General features: G+C 32.4%; 1 protein-coding gene and 1 pseudogene across 1 annotated transcript; both read right to left on the bottom strand.

The window, feature by feature from the left end:
• Nucleotides 1-5401: 5401 nt before the first annotated feature.
• LOC149054504 (protein CFDP2-like) lies at nt 5402-6744 on the bottom strand. The gene is made up of 2 exons (XM_089230049.1): nt 6707-6744; nt 5402-6419 (listed from the first exon to the last, which is right to left on the bottom strand). Exons 1-2 carry the CDS (start codon nt 6742-6744, stop codon nt 5402-5404), a joined length of 1056 nt encoding a protein of 351 aa, XP_089086175.1.
• Nucleotides 6745-13814: 7070 nt separating this feature from the next.
• On the bottom strand, nt 13815-14637 carry LOC149054503 (uncharacterized; annotated as a pseudogene).
• Nucleotides 14638-24146: the final 9509 nt, after the last annotated feature.

Here is a 24146-nt window from a genome sequence, read left to right as displayed (position 1 = left end):
TTCCCACTGGAGTCGGGAGAGAGTGCGCCCGTACCGTCGGCTAAGGCGTGCACGTGCGCTTCGCCACCCTGGTCGGGTCGCGAGCTATCCTCATCGCCTCACGTATTTGGTCACGGGCAACCTCCGGTGCATATAGCTCCACCGGTAAGCTGGGTGGGCGCTGAGGAGAATACTCACTCTGCAGCCTTCCCCTAGACCAAGCGTCGGTCTTGTAACCACATAGTAGCTCCTGCTACAGCCACTCCGAAACCAATCCGCCGTCGACCACGCAGCGACCGTAGCCACTGCGCCGCCGTCGTGTGAGGGCACGGCGTCAATCGCTCAACGCCGCGGGCTTTCCCCCACATCCCGAAGTACCATTCTCGCTTCCGTTAGGCAAGCACATCAATGGTGAGATGTGCGGGCCGAGCTTCGTCGGCGCTATGCCTCAGCTGTGATCCTGCCAAGATTTATGATCGTGTATCACGGGCTCATGGTTGGCCCTCACCGGCGGCGATCGCCGCCGGCACGGTGGCCGTGACCCCCGAGTTAGAGGCTCGGTAGCCTATGCCACGCCTCCCCGAGGCATCACCGAGCTGATCGACTCGCTCTTCACGGGGTCGCAGTCAAAACCCCCAACACCCTATTCCCCGAAGGTTTCGGTGTGTCCGCGTCCCTGACGCCGGCCCTGTCTGGCCAGTTCCCTTTCAGTCGCCTCGTACGACAAGCAGGGGATACTGATGCTGAATTCTGAACGGCCCCAGCAACAGGGCCGTGCTACTCGCCCCTGGCGTATGAGCGCGCCCCTGGTCAGGACGCGCTCGAGCGTGCCCCGCCACTTGTGCCGCTTACACCGTGCGTGCTCATCCGGGGCACCCCGAGACTTTGCACATACACCACCTGGTGTGGCTGCGTCCTGACCTTGATAGGTCCTACCTATCTGTTCTTGCCCTTAGGCTGTCATAAGCAAATTTGTTGTACGCTGCAAATATCTTCCTGGTTTTTATGATTGTGCCATTGTAGGGCGGCCAGGTACCGCCTTCGTCCTCAACTACTTTCCTGAGTTCGTTTCTTTGCTCGTTTGTCCTTGTACATGCTAGCAGGACATGCTGCACCGTTTCGCTTCCATTACCACACCTGCAAATCGGGCTGGGTACTAGGTTGAAGGAGTGAAGTTTTCCGTAGAAGTCTCCGTGACCTGTTAGCATCTGACTTAGATAATGGTTGATTGCCATTGGAAGTGGACACAACCATAAGCACCAATAGGTCACCAATCCTAACCATAAGCCAATGTATTAATCCCATCATCCATTATATAACATTTATCATCATTGGCTCTTAGAACAAGATAAGTCATAGTTTTTGAATGAACAATATGTTTATTTGATTGAATAAAATTCATTTTTCTGTGAGTTTGTTTATCATCAACAGTTAGATGGTTTATAAATGCGTTTAATATATCCATGTCATTTTCAAATTTCATATAGTTTTTAATTATATACTTTTTGACACCTTTTGCTTTTTTTTCCTCCACACCATGTATAGTTTTATACGCATATAATTTCGGTCTTAATGAAACAAATTCTTTTAAAATTATTCCTTTCATTTCATCCTTAAAATATCCGGGTTGATTTTTATGACTCTCGCTAAAACAATTATGATCTTTAGGATAATTAGATGTATCAAAATATGGAAGTAAACTATTTTTTAAATCATCGAAAAAATTTGTTGTTTGGATAGCGTATACCAACGAATTAGTATCTGAATACAAAGAACTAATTTTAGCACCAATTTTTTTTTTCATTACATTATAATAAAAGTCATACATAAATGTTTTTGAAACATCTAAAATTGCGAATCCTACATAAATTGCCTTGTCAAATTTAATGATTTCCTTACGCTGATGAATAGCCATAAGATTCTCAGTGTATATAGTTCTGTCTTTAAAATTAGTTTTAGCCATTAATTTCCTAGCTTTTTGTTCTGATGAAACAAGTTTTATGGAAGTTCTTACGCGAACATTTTCCATACATTTACCGAAAACACTATTAATTAACAACTTCCAAAAATTTTTTTCAAACTCGTTTTTAGCTTCAACACTCATAGTTGTACATAATTCAATGTATGACGCCATCCATTTTCTTTGTGAAAATCGGATAGCTCGATGAATTTTCGTTACCTTAATACCGTTTACAATCGCCTGTTTTAAGTTTTTATAATGTACTATGTAGTTTTTTTTTACGATAATGTAGTAAGCAATTTCTTAGCTTTTGAATTTGGAGGACACTCGTTACTAGGTAAAAATGGGAAATCACATGGCTTTTCTCCGAAAGTAGTAAAACATCTTTTACAGATAATTAACCTGGAACAATTTTTAGTTTTCTGACTTCTAATCAATCTTGAAAAATGTTTTATATAACAATTATGTGATTGGTTATTATTATTAAACAAAAATAGATCAAAATGTTTTTTTTCTTTCAGTATTACAAATATATAGAGGAGAAATATGTTTTTTATCATTTACACTATAAATATTAATTGATACATTGTTTTATACGTTCAAATTTTTTCATCTGACTGATTGGTGTAGGAAAATCAATACATTTAAAATCTAAACCACTTTTTTTTTCTAACATTTCAAAATATTTCATATTAAAATAAGTTTTATTTGAATGATTATCAAACTTAGATTAGACTGAGAGGATTTACTATATTAATTCTCAATTGTAATGCATCTATTGTTTTAAGTGACCAGCCAGAAGCTTTTGCTAAAAATCATCTTCTTCACTTAATAATTTATTGAACATTTTACCCAGTAATTTATTAAAATCAGATGAATTACATGCAAGTGTATTAGAGGTTTTAAATGCTATATCCTGTACTTCTTGTGTGATAATTCGTTCATATACACTATCTACATATAAATTAAATTTTATAGATGTTTGTAGACATGATTCCTTTAACTTTGGAATTATTTTGTCTAAAGTATAGTTTAAAAAAAGTGTATAGTCTAAAAATTTTAAATTATTCTTAACTAAAAAAGTTTTTGAACATTTTTTAAATCTTTCAATTTCAAATATTCCTTCATCAGCATATGTCATTCGCTGACGTTTTGTCACCATTTTTCTTTTCATAATTAAACTGAAAATAAATTAAATGAAAAAGAAAAATATAATAAACAATAATAATATTTTAATCACTTTATTAATATAAATCAGAATTTTACAATATGTAACAAACCTAAGCAACTAATTTTTGAAAATAAAAAATAAATTAAAGAACTTAATTATTGTTTAACATATTATATAAATACAATAAATGTGAATTAATACTTTGTTGGCATCGATAGCCAACATCATTCAATTCATCATAATCAGCTTTAATTTAACTTTTTTTTTTAACAAATTTTCTCTCTTTGACTTTAGGTTTGCTTTTCTGATTATAATATTAATATTGTAGATTAATTTTTTTCATCTAACTCCGCATGCTTTTCATTTTCAGCCATTTGCTTATAAACTTCATTAATTTCTTTTTGAATGAGTGATGTCATGTTTCTGTAAATTATATAGATTTTTGTAAACTATCTGCTAGTAATAAATATTAAAATAGTAACTCACATCATTATTCAATAATAATTGTTTTTTTGTTTTTACAAGCAAAAGAACATAGTTATTTTTTTTTTTTTTTTTTTCCTTTAGCTTAACGGTCCCTGTAGGACCTGAGCTGCCACAAGCAATTCTCTCCATCTTTCCCTGTCCAATGACAGGTCAACTGTCATATTTCTTCCCAGCATCTTGATATCTTTCTCTACCGCATCTTTCCACCTCGTTCGTGGTCTGCCTATTGGTCTTTTTTTTTGTATGGTCTCTGTTAGTACTTTTTTGATTATGTCGCCATCGGCTCTCCATACATGTCCAAACCATTCCATTCTCTTAATTTTTATGTACGTCGTAATATTGGGCTTTGAAAATAGTCTAAATAGATCTTCATTCTTCCTTCTCTCAAAAATTCTTAACTCTGTATTATATATTGGGCCAAAAATGTTTCTAAGTACCTTTCGTTCGAATATTGCCAATCTGTTGTCATCGCCTTTCGTTGAGGACCATGTCTCACATGCATACGTGATTACTGGTCTCAGATAGCTTGTATAGAGTAAAGTTTTTGATTTTCTTGACAGTAATTTGGATTTCAGTAGCTTACTTATACTGTGATAGCACCGGTTCCCACTAGCTATTCTTTCACTTATTTCTCGATGCATGTCGTTTTTACTATTTATGTTCACTCCTAGGTATTTGAAGTTTTCCACTTTTTCAAAAGTTAGATTACCTACTTGTAAGTTATGTTGATTTTCGTTGTTTCTAGAGAGTACCATAAATTTAGTCTTCTCTTGATTTACGCATAGCCCCATCTTTTTACTAGCTTCCAACAATTCAGATGTAGTTTGTGTGATTTCTTGTCTGGTGTTGCCTAATATGACTAAATCATCTGCATACGCTAATATCGATTCATTCCCTAATATCTCCACCCTTTGTCTATGTGTTAATTCTCTTATGACCTTCTCTAAACCTATATTGAATAGTGTCGGGGACAAGGCATCGCCTTGCCGTAGACCTGAGTTAATTTCGAATTCCGATGACAGCTCTCCTAAAAATTTTACTTTACACATGGTCTTGGCATTGCAGAGTTTTACCATATCAACGTATTTCTTTGGGATACCAAAGCTAATCATGGCTTTCCATAACTCTTCTCTATGTATACTATCGTATGCCTGCCTGTAGTCGATGAATACCATGTATAAGTCTTTATTAAATTCGTAATGTTTTTCCATTACTTGTTTGAGAATGAAAATTTGATCTGTTGTTGATCTACCTTTTCTGAAACCACATTGGTATCTTCCAACGATTTCTTCAGCAAAGGGAGTTAACCTCTCTAATAGGATTGAAGATAGTATTTTGTAACAGGTATCTAAAAGGGAGATTCCTCGGTAATTTTTTGTTTCTAGTATATTTCCTTTCTTAAATATTGGACAGATTATGGCTGTATTCCATTCTTCAGGTATCTGTTGTTTCTCCCAAATTATGTTGATCAGTTTCCACATTTCATTTTTCACTGCTTCTCCGCTATTTTTCACTAGTTCTGCTACTATGTGGTTTTCTCCAGGTGCCTTATTATTTTTCAGTCTATTAATCGCTGCGTTGATTTCCGATCTCGAGGGCGAGCTAATGTATGGCTCCACTGAACTATATTGCATATTTGTGTGTTCATTTGTTCTAATAGTTGTATTATTAAGTAGTTTATCAAAATAGCTTTTGAACTCTTCTGCAACCTCCCTTTTATTTGTGACCAGCTCTCCTACTTGATTTTTTATCATTAATGTTTGTTGTTTAAAACCTTGCTTAATAGTATTACTAGTATTGAAAAATTATTTAGGGTTATATCTGTTATTTTCCATTCCTTCGATCTTTCTTTTCTCTTCTAGTCTTTTTTCTTTTCTTAGTATTTTATTAGCTTCTTTTCTACTTGCTGTGTATTGTTCTATATTTTCATTTGTAGGATGCTTTAGTGCGATTTCTCGTAATTTATTTCTTTTATCTATAATTTCTTTGCAATTCGCATTAAACCAGGGTTTCTTTTTAGTATTTTTGCATATTCCTAAGCACTTTTTTGCTCCTTCTGTAACTGTCGTTTGTATATTTTTCCATGTATGTTCTATATTTTCTTCATTACTTTCAGTTATTAATTTTAATATTTCATCATGTGTGGTTTGTCTATAAAACTCGTGTATCTGTTCTTCTCTAAGTTTTTCAATATAGTATTTTATTGATGATTTTATATTGGTTGTTCTTCTTTTTTCTGAAAGTCTTAATGCGAATCTTGTTATGACTAAATAGTGATCAGAGTCTGCATCGGCACCCCTATAGCTTCTGAAATTTTGTATGTATCCTTTCTGTTTATTTTGTATCATTATATGGTCTATTTGGTTCTTTACCACTCGATTTGGTGCTATCCATGTTTGTTTATAAATGTCTTTTCTGGGGAAGTATGTGCTACTTAGGGTCAATCCATTAGTCATACAGAAGTTAATTAAGCGTGTGCCATTGTCATTACTTTTGTCATGGAGACTTTCTCGACCTATGGTTGGTTGGCACATCTCCTCTCTTCCCACTTTAGCATTTAAGTCTCCAAGTACAATTTTAACACAGTAATTGGGTATTAAATCCCATACTCTATCTAGTTCTTCGTAAAAACTTTCTTTGATATCCTCTCCTTTTTCTTCCGTTGGTGCGTAGCAGTTAATTATTACTATGTCAAATATGTGTCCTGTTAATCGTATGTAGCATATGCGTTCATTTATTGCTTGAAATGTTTTGACATGTGTTAAGATAGGCTCACTTACTGCAAATCCTACTCCATTTTCGTACTTTCCGTTTCTGTTACCACTATAGAAAATTGTTTTATCGTCCTTTTTTATGTTTCCTTCACCAGATCATCTAACCTCTTGTAAAGCTAGTATAGCAATATTGTAATTTTGGGTAGTGTCCAGCATGCATTGTAACGCACCCGGTTTATTTAAAGTTCTAATATTCCAAGTCCCAATTTTGATGCAGTTTTCCGATTCCAGTCATTGTCCAGTTCTCTTCCATATCCGAGGCTTGTTTTGTGGTTTCTTAACATTTGGAGTGTTTTCCGATGTAGGGTTGTTAGCCCTACGATCAACCTCCCTTACCTAGGGAGGAGAGGAGCTCGGGGCCCCGGGTTCGCCATATCCGTAACACATGTAGTGTTTCCCCTGGGGAAAAGAACAAAGTTATAAAAATATTAAATTGTAATCATTATTTCTTAGAAAAATAAATGTCATGAAACGTTTGACAGCGTATCATCATATCCATATTTAGTCTTTCTCCATAACAGACTTCCATTTTTCTAGCATAATCAATATATTTATTACCATATTTATTAAATATTTCTCTTTTCTCTCCATTTAAAGAAAATAATTTATCTCTTAATTGATTGATTTCAAATTCATTTGATGATGAACTTATTTTTATTAAATAAATGTTATGTTTTATTTCTTTAATTTTTTTATTAATTTCTTTTGTTTCTAATATATTATTTTTATTATCTTCAATATTTTCTAATTTTAATGATTCCATGATTTGTAAATTATATTGGTATTTATTCATGAGTTCATCTTTATTTTTTGAATCCATTGTCTGTAATTTTATTTCAAAATACATTAGTACTAATACACAGTATGTTAAATACTTAAATCATATCATAGAAACATAGACGGAAAAAATCTAATAATCAAATATGTTAACCAACTGTATTGTATATAATTTAATTTTTATCTGAATTAAATGAACTTTATAAAAAAATAATCATGAAGTTTAAAATATAGGTACACATATCGTATATTACTTATAAGTGTGTATTTGCTGTATACTAAATTTATTTTTTCTCCTAACTAATGTTTAATGAGTACATGCAATTTAATATAGATAGATAGAAAAATATAATAATCTAATATATTAACCAACTGTATTGTATATAATTTAATTTTTTATCTGAATTAAATGAAATTTATAAAAATATAATATACCGTGTGTGATTTTGGGGTAACAAAGCCAGGGGACTATTTCTAGTGATAAGAAACCTTGTGCGTTGTATTGCATTCCATTTAATTTCAGGGATGACGTACTATTGCAGCGAAACCGTAAAGTAGATGTCGCCCCATGTTACACAATAATTTTTCAAAATTGATTCAAAAGTATATAAATAAACTCTGTTGACGTTAAATAATAACGAAAAGTTAGGTTATAAATTCAAAATCCAATATACGTTGTTCAGTTTTCAGTTTATAATTTACATTAGCTAATAATAATTAATAAGAGTTTAAAGATGTCATTTGGCTTGAAGTATTTAAAATATCACATTTTACGGAAACAAAGAAACAGATATGTATAATACTATCTGTCTACTATACTTATGGTGACTCGATGTACTTATTTTATAAGAACAGTACTTCTTTTTGAAGACATACGTGGTGACGTACACCAAAAAGTTTTTATTTTAAATGATGTAAAACTTGCAAATGGAAATTAGGAATAGAAACACATGGTTCTTAAAAATATTGATATTGATATTTGTTCCTTTTATAAGTTAGGTGTTAATTATATTAAATTTTATTTTTTATTTAGTAGGTAAGTCAAATGTTTGGGTAAATAGATTACATTATGTAAAAAAATTTTTGAATGTTTTCTTTATTAAATGTTAATTAATTTTTAAATTGTTTTGTCACAAAAGTGAAGTCATAAAATTAAAGTCGAATAATAAATATGTATCTACATTTTTTTTAACTAATAGTAAGATTACAAATTTATGATATGTTATGTCAGTTATGTTTCAAAATGAATAATGGTTGTTTAATTTGTATTGTATTTTATATTTATATATAACATAATAATATGTTATACTGTAAAACCTACAGGCTGTGTACTTTTTTTTTTTTTGAAATATTTGGTCACCACAACTATACTGTATAGTTTAGCCATTGTTTGGAAATGTAAGTGTTTTGTTATGTAAATAATAATATGTCATATTCTGTTTGTCCACCCACATAGTCGTGAGTAGGTGTAGGCACTAATACTATATTAAATTATGATGTTTCCATGGTGTGTTTACATCACAGTTTATAGAATATTATCTAAAGTATTGTGCAAGTTATAATGAACATTAATAAAAAAAAATAATAATAATAACAAAAAAGTAATAAAATAATAAAATAATAATATAATTAATATAATTATATTATATTATTATAATTATAATATAATAAAATAGTGAAGTGACCGCAAACGTGTTTATATATATATGTAATAAATATAAAAATGTAATTTGTTGTGGTGTTGTAAAATGTTTGAATGTCATTTTTTTTTTATAAACTATTATCTTTATATAATTATGCGTGTATCAGTAAGGATAATCTTTATTTATTTTTTATTTTAAGTTGAAATATACAATCTACATCGCAAATCATAATACGTATATATGATAAAAGACAAATAGAGCAGTATACACAAAAAAAAAAATAAGAGTGAGTAAAGAAGCCACCAATGATGACACTTTTAATTTGATTTTTTAGTTATGAAAGTACCTATTTAGTTATGCAGGCTTTTTTTCTCTCTCTTCTTTTAGATTAAAATTTGTAAAAGGTCTCTGCAGTCTGCACCATTCTATGTTTTAAGCGTCTAGGAGGACTGCCAGGTATCTTGAGGGGGTAATTATAATATACCAAGAAGTTTTTTGCATACAATATTATCATCATTGTCAATTGTACAGTGATATTTCATTGAATAATTTCTAATAAGGTTAACTTTTTAAATGATTATTTGATGCTGTAATTGTACTGTAAAATATGATAAGTAACGATAAAAACATTCTTTTATAGCTTATAGAAATGTATATTTTGTAATTGAGTTCCAGCGAGATTAGCGGATTTCAATGCATATGATGTTACAAAATGAATCTTATAACAAAAATAAATCATTTACCCATTCCAGCCCTGCCATCTACATTTAGTGTTAAAGCGTTATTATCTATGACAAGAAATCATCGTTGAATCTGTTATTAAACACAATACTGTTATATCTTTTTCACATTTTAGATTTAATATATAAGATTATAAAATTATGAATCAAATTTGTATTGTTCAAGGAAACCCATTTGTATGTGTTGTTACCCAAGGTTAATAAGATGTTATTATTAAAGCAAATTAGGTACATATAATGGTAATTACTAGGGCTCGGATTTATATGTATTTATATAACCAAAGTACATATTTATACAACAAAAATATTTAGGTACATAAATATATGCTAAAGAATTCAAAATATGTATTATCTAAAAAAAAAAAAAATTATAATAATAATTAATATTATAATGAAACGTAATAAAAAAAATGTTTATTTATCTAGTTATCTAATTAACTTGATTACAACTAATAATAACATGCATATTATTGAATATAATATACATAGTATGTGTATATTATAATATACACATTTTTGAATTCAAAAGATCGTCGATATAATACATAGTCATGATAACCTTTCAATCACTCTAAACCTTGAAGAAAAGACATTAAAACAGTATAATTGTCCAAATGTGTGAGAAAAAATTGAACAACTGTGAAATATTTAAAAAACATTTCTTTATGACAAAACATGTAAAATCAAATGTTCATTTTATCAAAAATCTTGTGAAACGAATTTATCACTTGCCAAATTTAGTTTAACATGTCGCATAGAAAATATTACCTATAATAATAATTACCTACTAATTCAACTACAATAACTTTTGAATCCAAATGTATTATGTAGTATGCTAGTGAGACCAGACAACTGTTGTAGACTGGAATTTAGTATGGAGGGAGGGGTTTCACACTAATTTAATTTTACATGATAAATATATAAATACATTTATATGTTTTAAAAAGTGTTACTCATCAGTACAGACATGGTTGTTTTTTTAAATAAATTTTGTAATTAACTTAGATTATGTTTGTTTTAAGATATGAACTAATTATAATAGTATCATAATTGATTTACACTTAATATATTTGACATTTGCGTCTGTTTGTAATAATTAATAATCATAGGCGAATAGAAATAAAAGCGTATAATTGTTGAATATAATATATTTTTGTAATTTTAAAAATTAAAACCTATATTTTTTAAACTATTCAGGTGTTGTGATTCTGCTTTTTCCGTTAACTATTTCCCAACAATAAGCATTGCCTTATTTACAGCAGCATCACGCCGACTCTCATTGTAGTTAGTATTAGTGGTAGTTGTAGTTTTAGCTATAGTTTTAAATAATAATAAAAAAAAGTAGTTTTAGTGTTCACTGTAGTTTTAACACGCCCCCCCCCCCCCCCAAAAAAAAAAAAATAAAAATAAAAAGAGTTGTAGTTAAAAAAAAAAATGTAGTTTTGTGGTAGTTGTAATTGTAAGTAGTTTTAGTTTTAACGAGGTCCCCTCAAAAAAAAAAAAAAAAATAGTTGTAGTTAAAAAAAAAGAGTAGTTGTAGTGGTAGTTGTAAGTAGTTTTAGTTTTAACGAGGTCCCCTCAAAAAATAAATAAAAAATAGTTGTAGTTAAAAAAAAAAGTAGTTGTAAGTAGTTTTAGTTTTAATCTTAGTTGTCGAAGGGGTTCTTACTCAGACAGCAAAAAGTGTTGACGAATTGTTAATTCAGACACGAAATAGTCGAAGAGGTTTTACTCAGACATCAAAAAGTGTTGACGAATTGTTAATTCCAACACTAAATAGTCGAAGAGGTTTTACTCAGACAATAGTCGAAGAGGTTTTACTCAAACACTAGTCGAAGAGGTTTTACTCAGACATCAAAAAGTGCCGACGAATTGTTAATTCTGACACAAAATAGTCAAAGAGGTCTTACTCAGAAAATAATTTTTAAGCTTTAAAATGAGTTTAAATAAAAAATTGGATGATGTAGCTCATTATATTAAGACTCAATATCCAAATTTAAATTTTGGGAATGTCTCAGTTTCTGACAGTTGTGTAACCAATATTTGCAGTGTCATATTTAATACAGAAAATGATAAAGGTTTAAAAAAATCAATTGCAAATGCTATCAATAGAAACACTTCATCTCTTCGTAAACGTATTACAAGTATGAACAACACTGATTTATGTTATGTGTCAGAAATGAATAGCACAATAATAAAATGTATTGAAAATTGTTATTATGCTTCTAGTGATTTCTTTAATTACAATAGCAAAATACTAAATTACATATGTAAACACATTAAAGTCACTGCAAATCATGTTAACCGCATGAAAGTGTATAGAGAATGTAGGAAACACTTTAATGTGTCAGTGTGTGCTCCATCAGATTACACAGACAATATGTATTCAAATACTATTTATATTAATGAAAATTCTTTTATTAAAAATTGCACTTCATATTCTGAACACACAGAGCCAGAACTTGTACAAAAAGACCATGTTTCAATTGAATACACAAATTTCTCGCCTCAAAGTGATAATAGTTGGATGATAAGAAATCCACTAATACCTTGCAGTACACCAATTATACCAGAAAGCATTAGCGTTGAATCTGATTTTGTTACACCAAGTAAATCAGAATGCATAAAAAATGTTGCACTTGTGGCCAATCTCCTTAGAAATGCGTTTTTTAAGAAAACTCCTGTTAAGTCTGGTATTGTGCTGCCTTTGGGAACAAAAAATTGTTTTCCAAAACAATACGACAGTGAAGAATGTCTGTTTTTTGAAGGAATTTTCAAATTTTCATATGTAGAGTGGTCCCATATGTTGTATACACATGTTGACAGTAAGAAATATTTGGAAAAAACTAAATATTCTATTATGTTCAGAAAGCGCATAAGAACTGTGAACAATACATGCGTTGTTAATGCGAGGTGAAATATTATAAAAACCATTGCAATGTGTACATGTCGAGGTACATGTATTGTAGCCATGAGGGGTGTAAGACATTTAGAATTAAATTCCAGCCTGAAAACGGAATATTTGTGGCGAAAGTGTATAGTTCTTTAAATTACCATCACAATCCAGAAGACAATGGTCTCACAAATCACGTAAAGGGATTTCAGCGAGACTTGAACAAAGAAGCGCTAAAAAAGACTAAAGCGTTTTCATTCAGGTCTGATGCTATTGACATGGCATCACCCACTCAGTTGAAATGTGGTAATTTGCAAGGAATTAAATCAGATGATGTCTTCAGAAAAATCATATCAGAGGCCCTAACTGCTGACGATTATGATAAATACGATTTTCATGATATTTTATTGATGTGTAATGATAAAGAAAACAACTTTGTAAAGCATGTTGGTATACCGTCTGTACACTATTATAGTAATGAGCAGTTGGACATACTAAAAAATCTGATTAAAAAAAACAGAAACCAGTAACAGGGTATTTGGATGCAACTGGTACAGTAGTCAGGAAAATTGACAAGAACAGCAAAAGGTTTCTGTACTATGTTCTAGTTGTTAATGTTCTATTACCTAGAAACTCGAGTGTCATGTGTCCTGATGTTGAAATGATTAGTTCATCCCACGACATAGTTGCGATTTCACAATGGTTGAACGCTTTTAAAGCATTCGTTTTGAAACACAAACTGACTTGGCCCGTATTCACAAACATAGTGACGGATTTCAGTTTTGCACAAATGAATGGCTTGTGTATAGGATGGTGTGGTTTTAATTCCATATTTGAATACCTTAACTGGTGTTATATGGTATTGGTTGAAAACAATGACCGGTCTAATGTCACGATCATAAACATCTGTGTGAATCAAAAATAATTATAAACCATGTCTATACATATTTTCAATCTGAGACAAACGACAATAAGACTATGGAAAAAATTAAAAGAAATAATCTTATTGATTGGATATGTTTACTGTTTAACGCAAAGAGTTTGGACGATGTCGAAAATTGGTTTAAAATATTTTCAGTAATACTGTTGTCTCCACATAGTACAGTTAAAACCAAAAATGCAATTAGTACGATGAGAGACAAGTGTAATGTTAACCACCAATATTGTCGAATGAATCGAACAATGAAGACAAAGATTTTTCAGAAGAAATCAATAAATTTCTATGTGAATCCGACACGAGTAATTCAATGATGTACTGTAGATTTCAGTCTATCAAAGAACGTGTTAAATCTGAAGTCTTAAATTGTAAAGCCAATAATGAAATAACAATTATTAATGAATATTATGATGAATCATATTTACACGAGTTTATAGACAAGTGCGTACCTTTCTTAGCATTGTGGATGCCTATTATGAATAATAAAGTCAACAATGGCATTGAAATTCGCCAGAGTAATGCCACAGTTGAATCTTGGTTTAAAACTGTAAAAGTTGACATACTTGATGGCGACCGAAGGTGGAAATGCGGTCAGTTTTTAAGACTTATGAGAGAGCGTGTGCTTAATATCCATAAACAAATAAAGTACAATATTAGAAAAAAAGCTTGTACGCGTGCACTTGATTTTGACAATAAGTCTACGCAGAGAACTACCAAAGGAAATGGGAAAAGAAAAATCTCAGAAATTACTAGCCATAACCATTTAGAGGCAAAAGAAAGTTGGGGGAAAAAAAAGAAACAACCAAAACATCTCCAACCCACCATGTATCGTCCTTTCAAAGCCCTGTCGTTAAAAATCCCAAATTCTTTGACCACTACAGCAGATGAATATAAAATTTTGCCCAAAGTGGTCGATGGTATTAAAAGTTTTCTGGTTACAGAATGTGATAATGAGGCTAAATTAACTGTTGACGAGTCTATTAACAACAATGTGGATGTATATGATTTGACAAAGTCATTAGACAATAATTGTTTAATGAAATCGGTTTCGACACCTGGCAGTTATAAATCTCCGTTTCGACGGTCAGTGCTGCACTATATCAAATCTATAGATTTACACAAAAATATGCTCCCTAAAGATTTGACGTACTACAAACCAATGCCAGCAGATACTATATACGCCACAGATTATATAGTTGGAAGTTATGGGCACATATTACCTAGTCACCGAAATATTGACATCTTAGATGACCTGTACTTTCAAGATTTTGATTCATTGTCTGCAAAAAATTGGTTGAGTAACTTCGTCATAGATCTTTGTTTGATGTCATATGCTTTTAAGCTGGGCTTAAAAAACATACAGGTTTTATCATTCAACCATGCAAGACAACTGTTTGAAAAAAGAGAAATTGTTGAACTGCATAACAAAACTACTTTTACTCAGAATAGTACGGTTATTCTATCATGGTTAGTGCATAGTCATTGGATAGTGGTTGTTTTAAATTTCAAAACCGAAAAGTATTACATCATGAATCCATTAGAACCATATAACAATGATATTAGATTATCAAAATTTAAAATCAATGTATCCGAAATGCTGAAATTAAAAGTAATTTACGGAAACGACGGACAAAAATGTCCAACATTATCACGTATTGAATGCCCTTATAAAAACGTTCCACAACAAAATGATGGATATAATTGTGGTGTTTATTTAATTCACTACGCATTTAACATTATGGATGGTTCTGAGTTCAGTATAGAGTTTAATCCTACAAATTACAGAGAATATTAAAAAAATTATCTCTTAGAAAATTCTGACGACATGACAAACATATGCCTATACTCTAGCCGGGAGTTACCCGTTTCCGCCAAAAGTGTACCTTTCCCTTTTCCCCCAATTCACTTTTCCGCCAAATCATAAATTGTTCGATTCCCTTTTCCGCCAAAACCCTACCTTGCCCTTTTCCCCCAATTCACTTTTCCGCCAAATCTAAAAAGTAAGTCTAGTATAATTTAAATATTATATTATATACAATATGCATGTTAGTCATATTTTAATATATTATAAATTATAATTTTATTTTTATTTTATATACATTAAAAAGTTTGTACTATAATGATATATATATATAACGTACCGTAATTTCAACCAAATGATAAATTTATCACTGATTATCGGGATTATTTCCCAAACGCTATCGATTTATATTGCTAATCTTGCTTGTTGTATCAGTTATATTGTTACAGTTGACAGTTGTATGATACGTACGAAACCAACCGTTATTGTACCTATAATAGTACGCAGCCTAGTCGCTTTCTAACCGTTCTCGATAAACTATAACTTACTATTGAGTTTATTACTTCTTTTGAACCTAATCGCGTTATTAACAGTAAAATATAATATTCATAAAATAACATTTTAGTGTATTTCATTAGTTAAATTTTTTAACTTGTCAATAAAAACTACACTTGATTTTGGACAATCTATAAAACACACATACCGTAACATAATGGCTGACCTCATTGAATTCATTGTAAGTAAACGTGGAAAACCATTATTAGTTTTAAATAATTATAAATTCTGTATTGGATCAATTAACAAATCCACTGGTTCAACTCGTTGGCGATGTATTACAAAATATTGCAAAGCAAAAGTATACACGGAAAATAATGCTCTAGTACACGATGATTGTGAATATTTAATTCACACACATGAGCCTTATATTCGGCCAATAATATCTAGGCAAATTGTAAACAATATCTGTAAGAGAAAAGCAGTGGATGATACCAGTAATAAACCAAACAAAATCATACTAAAAGAGATTGGAGAAAATGTAGAAGCTTCTCAATTTACTACGACAGACATCAAAAGGTTGAGGAAAAATATATATGAAGCTCGACGAAAAGTGTTACCTGCCAAACCAACAAATTTACAAGAAGTCCACGAATTTTTAGAAACATTAGATTTAAAAACAAAGCAAGGTGAAGATTTTTTGTTAATAAATGATAAACAAAAAAATATTGTTATTTTTTCATGTTATACGAATATTTTATTACTAAAAGAAGTTGACACATTATACATGGACGGAACATTTAAGTATTCTGCACGGTTTTTTACCCAACTGTTCACGATTCATGGGCTCAAAAATGGACACTATATTCCTTTAATATTTTGTTTACTGCCTTCTAAAACTACAGAAATATATGCATATACATTTCAGTTGATTGTTGACAAATGTTCTACATTAGGCGTGCAATTATTACCGCAGTATATAACTACAGATTTCGAAAAATCCATAATAAATGCCATACATGAAATTTGGCCACTAACCCAAATTATCGGATGTAGGTTTCACCTCACCCAAGCATGGTATCGTCAAATTCAAAAATTAGGACTATCCACTGCTTACCAGGACCAATCTTCAGAAGTAGGAAAATGGTTGCGTCATACTTTTGGCTTACTTTTCTTAGATCCAACTGAAGTTTTTGAATGTTTCATAGACAACTTTATGGCTGATCGACCCACAAATGACCAAGTTAGTAAATATTCAGACTACTTAGTAGACAATTATCTGACCGATAATTGCGATTATCCTCCAATACTTTGGGCATCAGCAAGTTCGAGTTTAAGACGAACCACCAACAATTGCGAATCATTCCATTCGAATTTTAATCGACATTTTTATAAGGAATCACCGTCTATCAATACTTTAGTAACCGTTTTAATTAATGAAGTACAAACTGAAGTCTATGTTAAACTAAGAAGTACCCATCTACCAAACGTGGCACAAGATCGTCGAGTTCGTGACAGACAAAAGAGAAATAAACAATTTTTAAGTCAGTATACAAATGGAGATCTTGACAGGTAGTGTGCAGACTAACTATTTGAATTTAATGTCGCAATATTTATATTTTTTTTAAATTTCCAGATATGACTTTGTAAAAGAAATCTCATACAACTATAGTAAAGTGAGCGCCCAGTAAAGTATAAGTAGTAATATAGTAGTAATAGTATAGTAAAATTATAATATGATTGACATGTATATTGTATATATTACACAACATAATCTACATGCATACACGTACACACACATTAATTGGCTCCGTGCTTACTTTTTGTTTTTACCGGTCATAATAGTCAGTTTTTTTTCATTCTTAAGTCCAAAAAATTATAAAAAGTTCGCGTACAGACTGGTGTCGGTGTTGAGTCAGTCTGTTTAATATATTTCCATTAAGGGCCGTTTTCCTTTTGTTCAAGAAGTGAAGGTAAATTTATATTTAATACATCTTATCGACGTTTGCTGCTCATTACAGCACAGTGCACGCGTATACACGATTGTATTATTACTCTCGTTATCTTCATTTCGTCCGCGGCACGTGACAAGGTCATCATAATTACGTTATCGTTTATATTGGAATTAGACTATTTTGCTTTAACTGATTATTCAAGGCGTTTAATTACTACTGCTATTTGTCTTGCATCTCTTCTCATTTAAGGAGTTTTATCTGCCACAAATTCTACTATGTCTACGGATAATCTTAATTCACCTGTAGTTTCTGACCAGCAAATGTTGCTCAGATCTGCCAAGTCTTCAGTTCCGCCTTCAGTTCCGCCTTCACCCACCCCACTATCGTCTGAAGAATTTAATCGAGTAATTTCGGTCATGCGTAAAACTCAGGATGCTACTCTTGCTCAATGTAAGGCTCTATCCCTTTCATTCAATAAAAAGTTTTGTGAACTTCAAGCTAGTGTTGACTCACTAGCTTCACAAATTGTTGATGTAAGAGCAGACAATACCTCTCTTCGTAACGAACTTTCTTCTCTCAACAATAGGATCGGTGTTATTGAATCTGACGTGGGTAAATTGCCCTCCTCATCTGGGGACAATATTCCTCAGCTTCTTCAAGAACTATCAGAAAGAGAAAAATGTTCTTTTAATGCCATCGTCCACGGACTTATTGAATCTTCTGCTACTATACCAACTGTACGTTTATCTGATGACCTACAGCATCTGTCTGAGTCCATTCTACCACTTGCTATGTCTCTGCCTGCAGATGTGAAGATGATCAGGTTGGGTCGCACTATTGGTAAGAACCCTCGCCCATTAAAAGTCATATTTTCATCAAAGAACACTTCCCAACAATTCATTAAGGACTTTTTAACCGGTATGCGCTCTCGTGCTGCTACCGACCCACCATTGTTGGTGTCTGTTGTTCGTGATCGTACATTAATGGAACGTCAACAAGTACGTCAGGTTTATGCCGATTTGGAACAGCGTAGGAAGAACGGAGAAAATAATATAATGGTCAGACATTTCAACGGCGTTCCTTCCATTGTCCAGGCAAATAAGGATTTTCAATTAAACCATACTGCTCATCGTCATGTCACCCTTGCAAAAAACTAACCAGCTTGAACCACCCAGGGACCTGTGGTGACGTCAGTCAATCTTCATCATATCTCATCGATCCTCAATGTTTTCATTTGGTACCCCTGGCTTCATGTTATCTTTGTAAATTATCTGTTAATACATCTACTGAATTTTTTGATTTTGTATACCGCTTTAAAAATAATAATCATTTGAATTGTAATCTAAATAGTTTAAACATTTTCTACCAAAATGTCCGTGGGTTAAAAACTAAATTAAGTAATTTTAGAAGTTCTATTCCCCTTTTTATTTGTTATGATGTTATTATCCTCACAGAAACATGGCTCTCTTCTGACGTCCATGACTCTGAACTTGGGCTCATTGGCTATCAAATCTTCAGGGTCGACAGAAATTATCTTAACAGTAACTACTCACGAGGAGGTGGTGTTCTCATTGCAATCAAGTCTTATATTAAAACATCTCTTATCTGTACAAACCTTAACACGCTCGAGCAAGTATATACCCTTCTGTCCATTAATTCATTTAAAATTCTTATAGGTGCAGTTTACTTACCACCTATGTCCGCGCTCCCAGATTTTGAGGCCCATACCAGCTCTATCGAACACTTAATATCACCTACCAACCCTACATCTATTCTTCTCTGTGGTGACTATAATCTACCTCTTATTAAATGGTCTAAAAGCAACCAAGGTCTTTTCGCATCTGGTACCATGTCTAACACTTCTACTCATCTTGTCGATTCTTTCTCGTACTATAATTTTTACCAGCTCAATCAAGTGCCTAATGCCCGTGGATGCCTTCTTGACCTTGTATTTTCTAGTTTTGATACACCTACTGTCCAACTTGCCAACACTCCAATCGTTTCTCCGGATTCTTACCACCCACCTTTGTTTGTATCTTTTCCATTTCCAACTCCGATAACTGCTCAAGACACACATAAATACCGTGATTATAAATCGGCTGATTATAAATCCATGCTCCGTTATCTAGGATCGTTTGATTGGGAAAATACTTTTTCGCTTTATTCGGTCGATGATTCTGCTGTTGTCTTTAACGATGCACTTCTAAGCTCTATTAATAAGTTTGTTCCCATCAAAGTTTTTTCACCTTCTAAATTTCCTCAATGGACTTCTACAATTCTCAAAAATCTTATAATAACCAAGAAGAAAGCCCATGCAGTTTATAAGCGAACCAAGTCGATATCTGACTATCTTGTTTTCTCTGAATATAGAGCAAAATGTAAACGCCAATCAAAAGTTGATTACTCTGCTCATATTAGGCATACCGAGGAGGCCCTTTCATCTTCCCCCTCCAAATTCTGGAAATTTGTAAATAATCTAAAACAGAAACCTCCAATTCCGTCATCACTCCATCTCGGTAATATTGCCTCAAATACTCCAACTGAATCAGCTAATCTGTTTTCAACTCATTTCTCCTCGACGTTCAACTCCTCGGCTTTCCAACTTCCACCATTTACTGGCTCATCTGAATACTTATCCTATGAACTTCCTTCCGATATAACGTTTACTGTCGACGATATTTTTTCCGCTCTTAAATCGTTAAAAAATACTTACTCTAATGGTCCAGATGACATATCCGCTCAATGCTTGTACAATTGTCGTTTTTCTATTGCTTATCCAATTTATTTACTATTCAGGCGTTCATTAGATTTAGGTATTTTTCCTAAGGTTTGGAAAATATCTTCTATAGCACCTGTTCTGAAATCTGGTGACGCTTCTGATATCCAAAACTACAGACCAATTTCTATTATACCACATATTGGTAAATTATTTGAATCAATTGTATACTCCAGAATAAAGCGTAGTCTCAATCATCTTATTATAAGTGAGCAGCATGGTTTTAGATCGCATAAATCAACCGTAACAAGTGGTGTTGCCTTCTCTTCCTATTTATCAGAAGTTATCGAACACAGAGGTCAAGTAGATGTAATCTTTACAGACTTTAATAAAGCATTTGACACAGTGGACCACGATTGCCTAATAATGGTGCTTAAGTCTTTAGGCATTGGGAATCCCCTTCTATCTTGGTTGCACTCTTACATCACAGATAGAAAACAATTCATAAAAATCAAAAATGCTGTTTCGGAGTTAGCTGTGATACCATCTGGAGTCCCTCAAGGAGGCCACCTTAGTCCTCTTTTATTTATTCTGTTTGTAAACTTGATAACCAAATGGATCACTAAGGCTAAACTCCTTCTTTTTGCTGATGACATAAAAATATTCCTTAAAATAGACAATCTTAATCAATGTCATATCCTACAGTCAGAACTAGATATTTTTGCAAGTTGGGCGTACTCTATAGGTCTCAGCCTTAATATAAGCAAATGTCATGTTATGTCGTTTTCTAGGCAGCGATCTCCTATCCACCACAACTATTCTCTAAATGGCACTTCTCTTAACCATGTCTTCCTCTATAAAGATCTTGGTATTCATTACTCACCAGCATTAAATTTTGAGCACCATATAAATGTCACTGTAGGTAAAGCTTTAAAAGTACTGGGTTTTATTAAACGCAATACTAATCAGTTTTCTTCGGCTCGTTGTCTCTGCACATTGTACTTCTCATTAGTACGTTCTATATTAGAATACGGTGTGGTGGTGTGGCATCCCTACCTAGCTAAAGACGAGCTAAGACTCGAGCGTGTACAAAATAGATTTCTTTCCTACATTGCCTACATAATGAAGATACCTCACCCTACGCATGACTATTCCTTAATTCGTAGTTCATTGGGAATACCAATGCTGTCAACTCGTCGACAAGATGCTGATGAGCACTTTATAACCTCGCTCCTAGGTGGCACCTTAGATGCACCCGATCTCCTCTCTAAAATATGTCTTCGTATCCCTTCCATATTTAGATACCAACCTAATGGTTTTTCAATTATTTATGTAATGTATATAATATATTATAATTTTTCAATCTTTAATAGATAATGACAGACATGTATATTTTATATAATATAATATTCAAACATTATTCAAATTCTAGACTTACTTTTTAGATTTGGCGGAAAAGTGAATTGGGGGAAAAGGGCAAGGTACACTTTTGGCGGAAAAGGGAATCGAACAATTTATGATTTGGCGGAAAAGTGAATTGGGGGAAAAGGGAAAGGTACACTTTTGGCGGAAACCGGCCATGCCCCTCTAGCCGGCACTCAGATAAGCACCGTAGTTTCCCCGAAGATGACTGTGTTGAATGGGTATCGTGTTCAGTGTGTTGCCGCTGGATAGCGATAAATTGCATTCCTAAAAAAGACAGATTTGTTAATTATGAAATCAATGATTTCTTCTGTTTATTGTGTCAGAAGTGATGAAACTAAAACAATATATACAAATATTAACTATACAGTTTAGGTAGGTGAACAAGTTTATTGTTCTATTATGATTGATTTATTTTAACAACAATAGCAGCTATGTTTAGAAAATAACTTTTTGGTTTTAAACCAGTTTAAACCCTTACTAAAGTCATACTAGATAAATAATTGATAATGTCTGGTATGTTTGAATGTAAAATAAAAACACTTAAGAACTTATGAATTATTCAATCAGTAACTAAAAAAATATGTTATTTGAAACAATATTCTACCTATCTAATAATAATAACATCACTGATTTTAGATAACTTTATTAATTATTTATTGGACGCTAAGAAAATATCCTACACAACACTAGGTACCTACCTGTTAGAAAAAAATAGCTCTGTTTTTTTAAAATGCTATAAAAGATTATTTTTAATAGTGGGTGAAAAAAATACATAGGTACAGAGTATGCTAAGTAATAAGCACAAAAAAGTAACTTTAACAATATTTTAATTACTTTTCATTAAACGGTACAGGATTTAATTAATTCCATTAGCTGATTCAAGCTAGTCTTGTTACAGTAACATGTAAAATTAGTTAATCCAAACACACATTTACATAGAATTGTAAAATACCGGACATTTAAAAACACTTCTTGTAATCACACCAGTTATGCTTTTATTTTAATTCATGCATAACTGACAGTCCGTAGTCTGATATTTAAAAAATGGGACGGCATTTAGTGTTTTGATTTATTTATATTTAATGTTTAAGAATATACTCATTAGACGTTTCAATAACAATAAGTCCAATATAAAAGGTACAATCAATATGGTCTTCATGGTTGTTGGCCTCTCCAAAACAAAATGTTGGTCTAGTTAAATTTCTGAAATTAAAATGCGACTAGAATGATAATTTGTGGAAAATTGTTACATAGATAATCCAAATCAGTATTAAAAAGATATGAATTTCATAGATAAAGTTGTTTCTCACGCAGTTATAAGTTATTGGTTACTCCATAATGAAGTAATCAATTATGTAATTAAATGGGATTCTAATTTAATTAAATACACTGCTATGTACTGACGTCCCGCTGAGCATCTAAACACGCATATACACGTAGATATGTATAAGTGACCCTGGGGCGTATGATTTCGCCAACCAATTATATTGTGTAGGACATAAATAGCTGTATCGAAGGCCAAACACCTAGCCTTTCCAAAATATTACTATAGTAATTAGATATACGAAATATTAAATATGAAATCGTAGTATTGACAGGCGTAACTAGAGATATGATTAATGTCGTCGGGTTATTGAGATTACGTATCGCGAATAACCAGGATGTGGACCGACCGGTCGCATGGACGTAGGAAGCTGCGATATTAAAATAATACACGCGTACGCTTTTGCACGACTCGGCCATGGACACATACGTATCTTATCGATAGGAGAGGAAACGCAGGGAGTAGGACTATCTGGACTATATAGGAGAGCCCCGATTAGACCCAATTCAGACGTGAGCCACCAGAGTCAGAACAAGCACCTTCACGCCAGACACCAGTCCAATTTAATTATTCGGACTTAGAATATTTTACAATTAAATCAGTTGTGCAGTAAAAGTGTTTTATTTACATAGTAATCAAATAAATATCTAATAAATTAACCACAAATTAAGTTGTTATACTTATTACACCCAATCCATCTACCTCAACACCAGTCGTTTGTCCTCCTGTATGCTAGGACGCTACAACACTACATATTGCATATCAAGATGAAAATGAAATTACAAAAGTAAATTTTTTCTCAAAAGTATTACTTAGCCCTTCCTTGATTGTTTAGAAGTTCAAAACACAAGTACGTTGGTCATAAAAATACAATATAAGATAAATAATTGATAATGACAAATACAATTAATACACTATTAATTATTATAATATCAACACTTACTAGTTTAAACATTATATGCTTTAGACACACTGGGTTTTTGACTGGTTATTGTTCAATATTCATGTTAAAATAGCAGTTATAGGGAATTTTCCTGGCTTTCCGAACATATTAGTTTCATTCGGCGCCA

The sequence above is a fragment of the Diuraphis noxia genome, unplaced genomic scaffold (genome assembly GCF_037042655.1).
Source record: "Diuraphis noxia isolate RWA-SAM2 unplaced genomic scaffold, SU_Dnox_SAM2 contig0006, whole genome shotgun sequence".
Taxonomy (NCBI): domain Eukaryota; kingdom Metazoa; phylum Arthropoda; class Insecta; order Hemiptera; family Aphididae; genus Diuraphis; species Diuraphis noxia.
This window is presented reverse-complemented; position numbering and strand designations above follow the sequence as displayed.

Bases quoted from the DNA above. Each gene is read 5' to 3' on its own strand.
- LOC149054504 (XM_089230049.1), bottom strand. From the start codon at position 6,744: ATGGCGAACCCGGGGCCCCGAGCTCCTCTCCTCCCTAG. The intron at 6,420-6,706 runs GTAAGGGAGGTT...AATTTTCTATAG, and splicing joins CGAGCTCCTCTCCTCCCTAG to TGGTAACAGAAACGGAAAGT.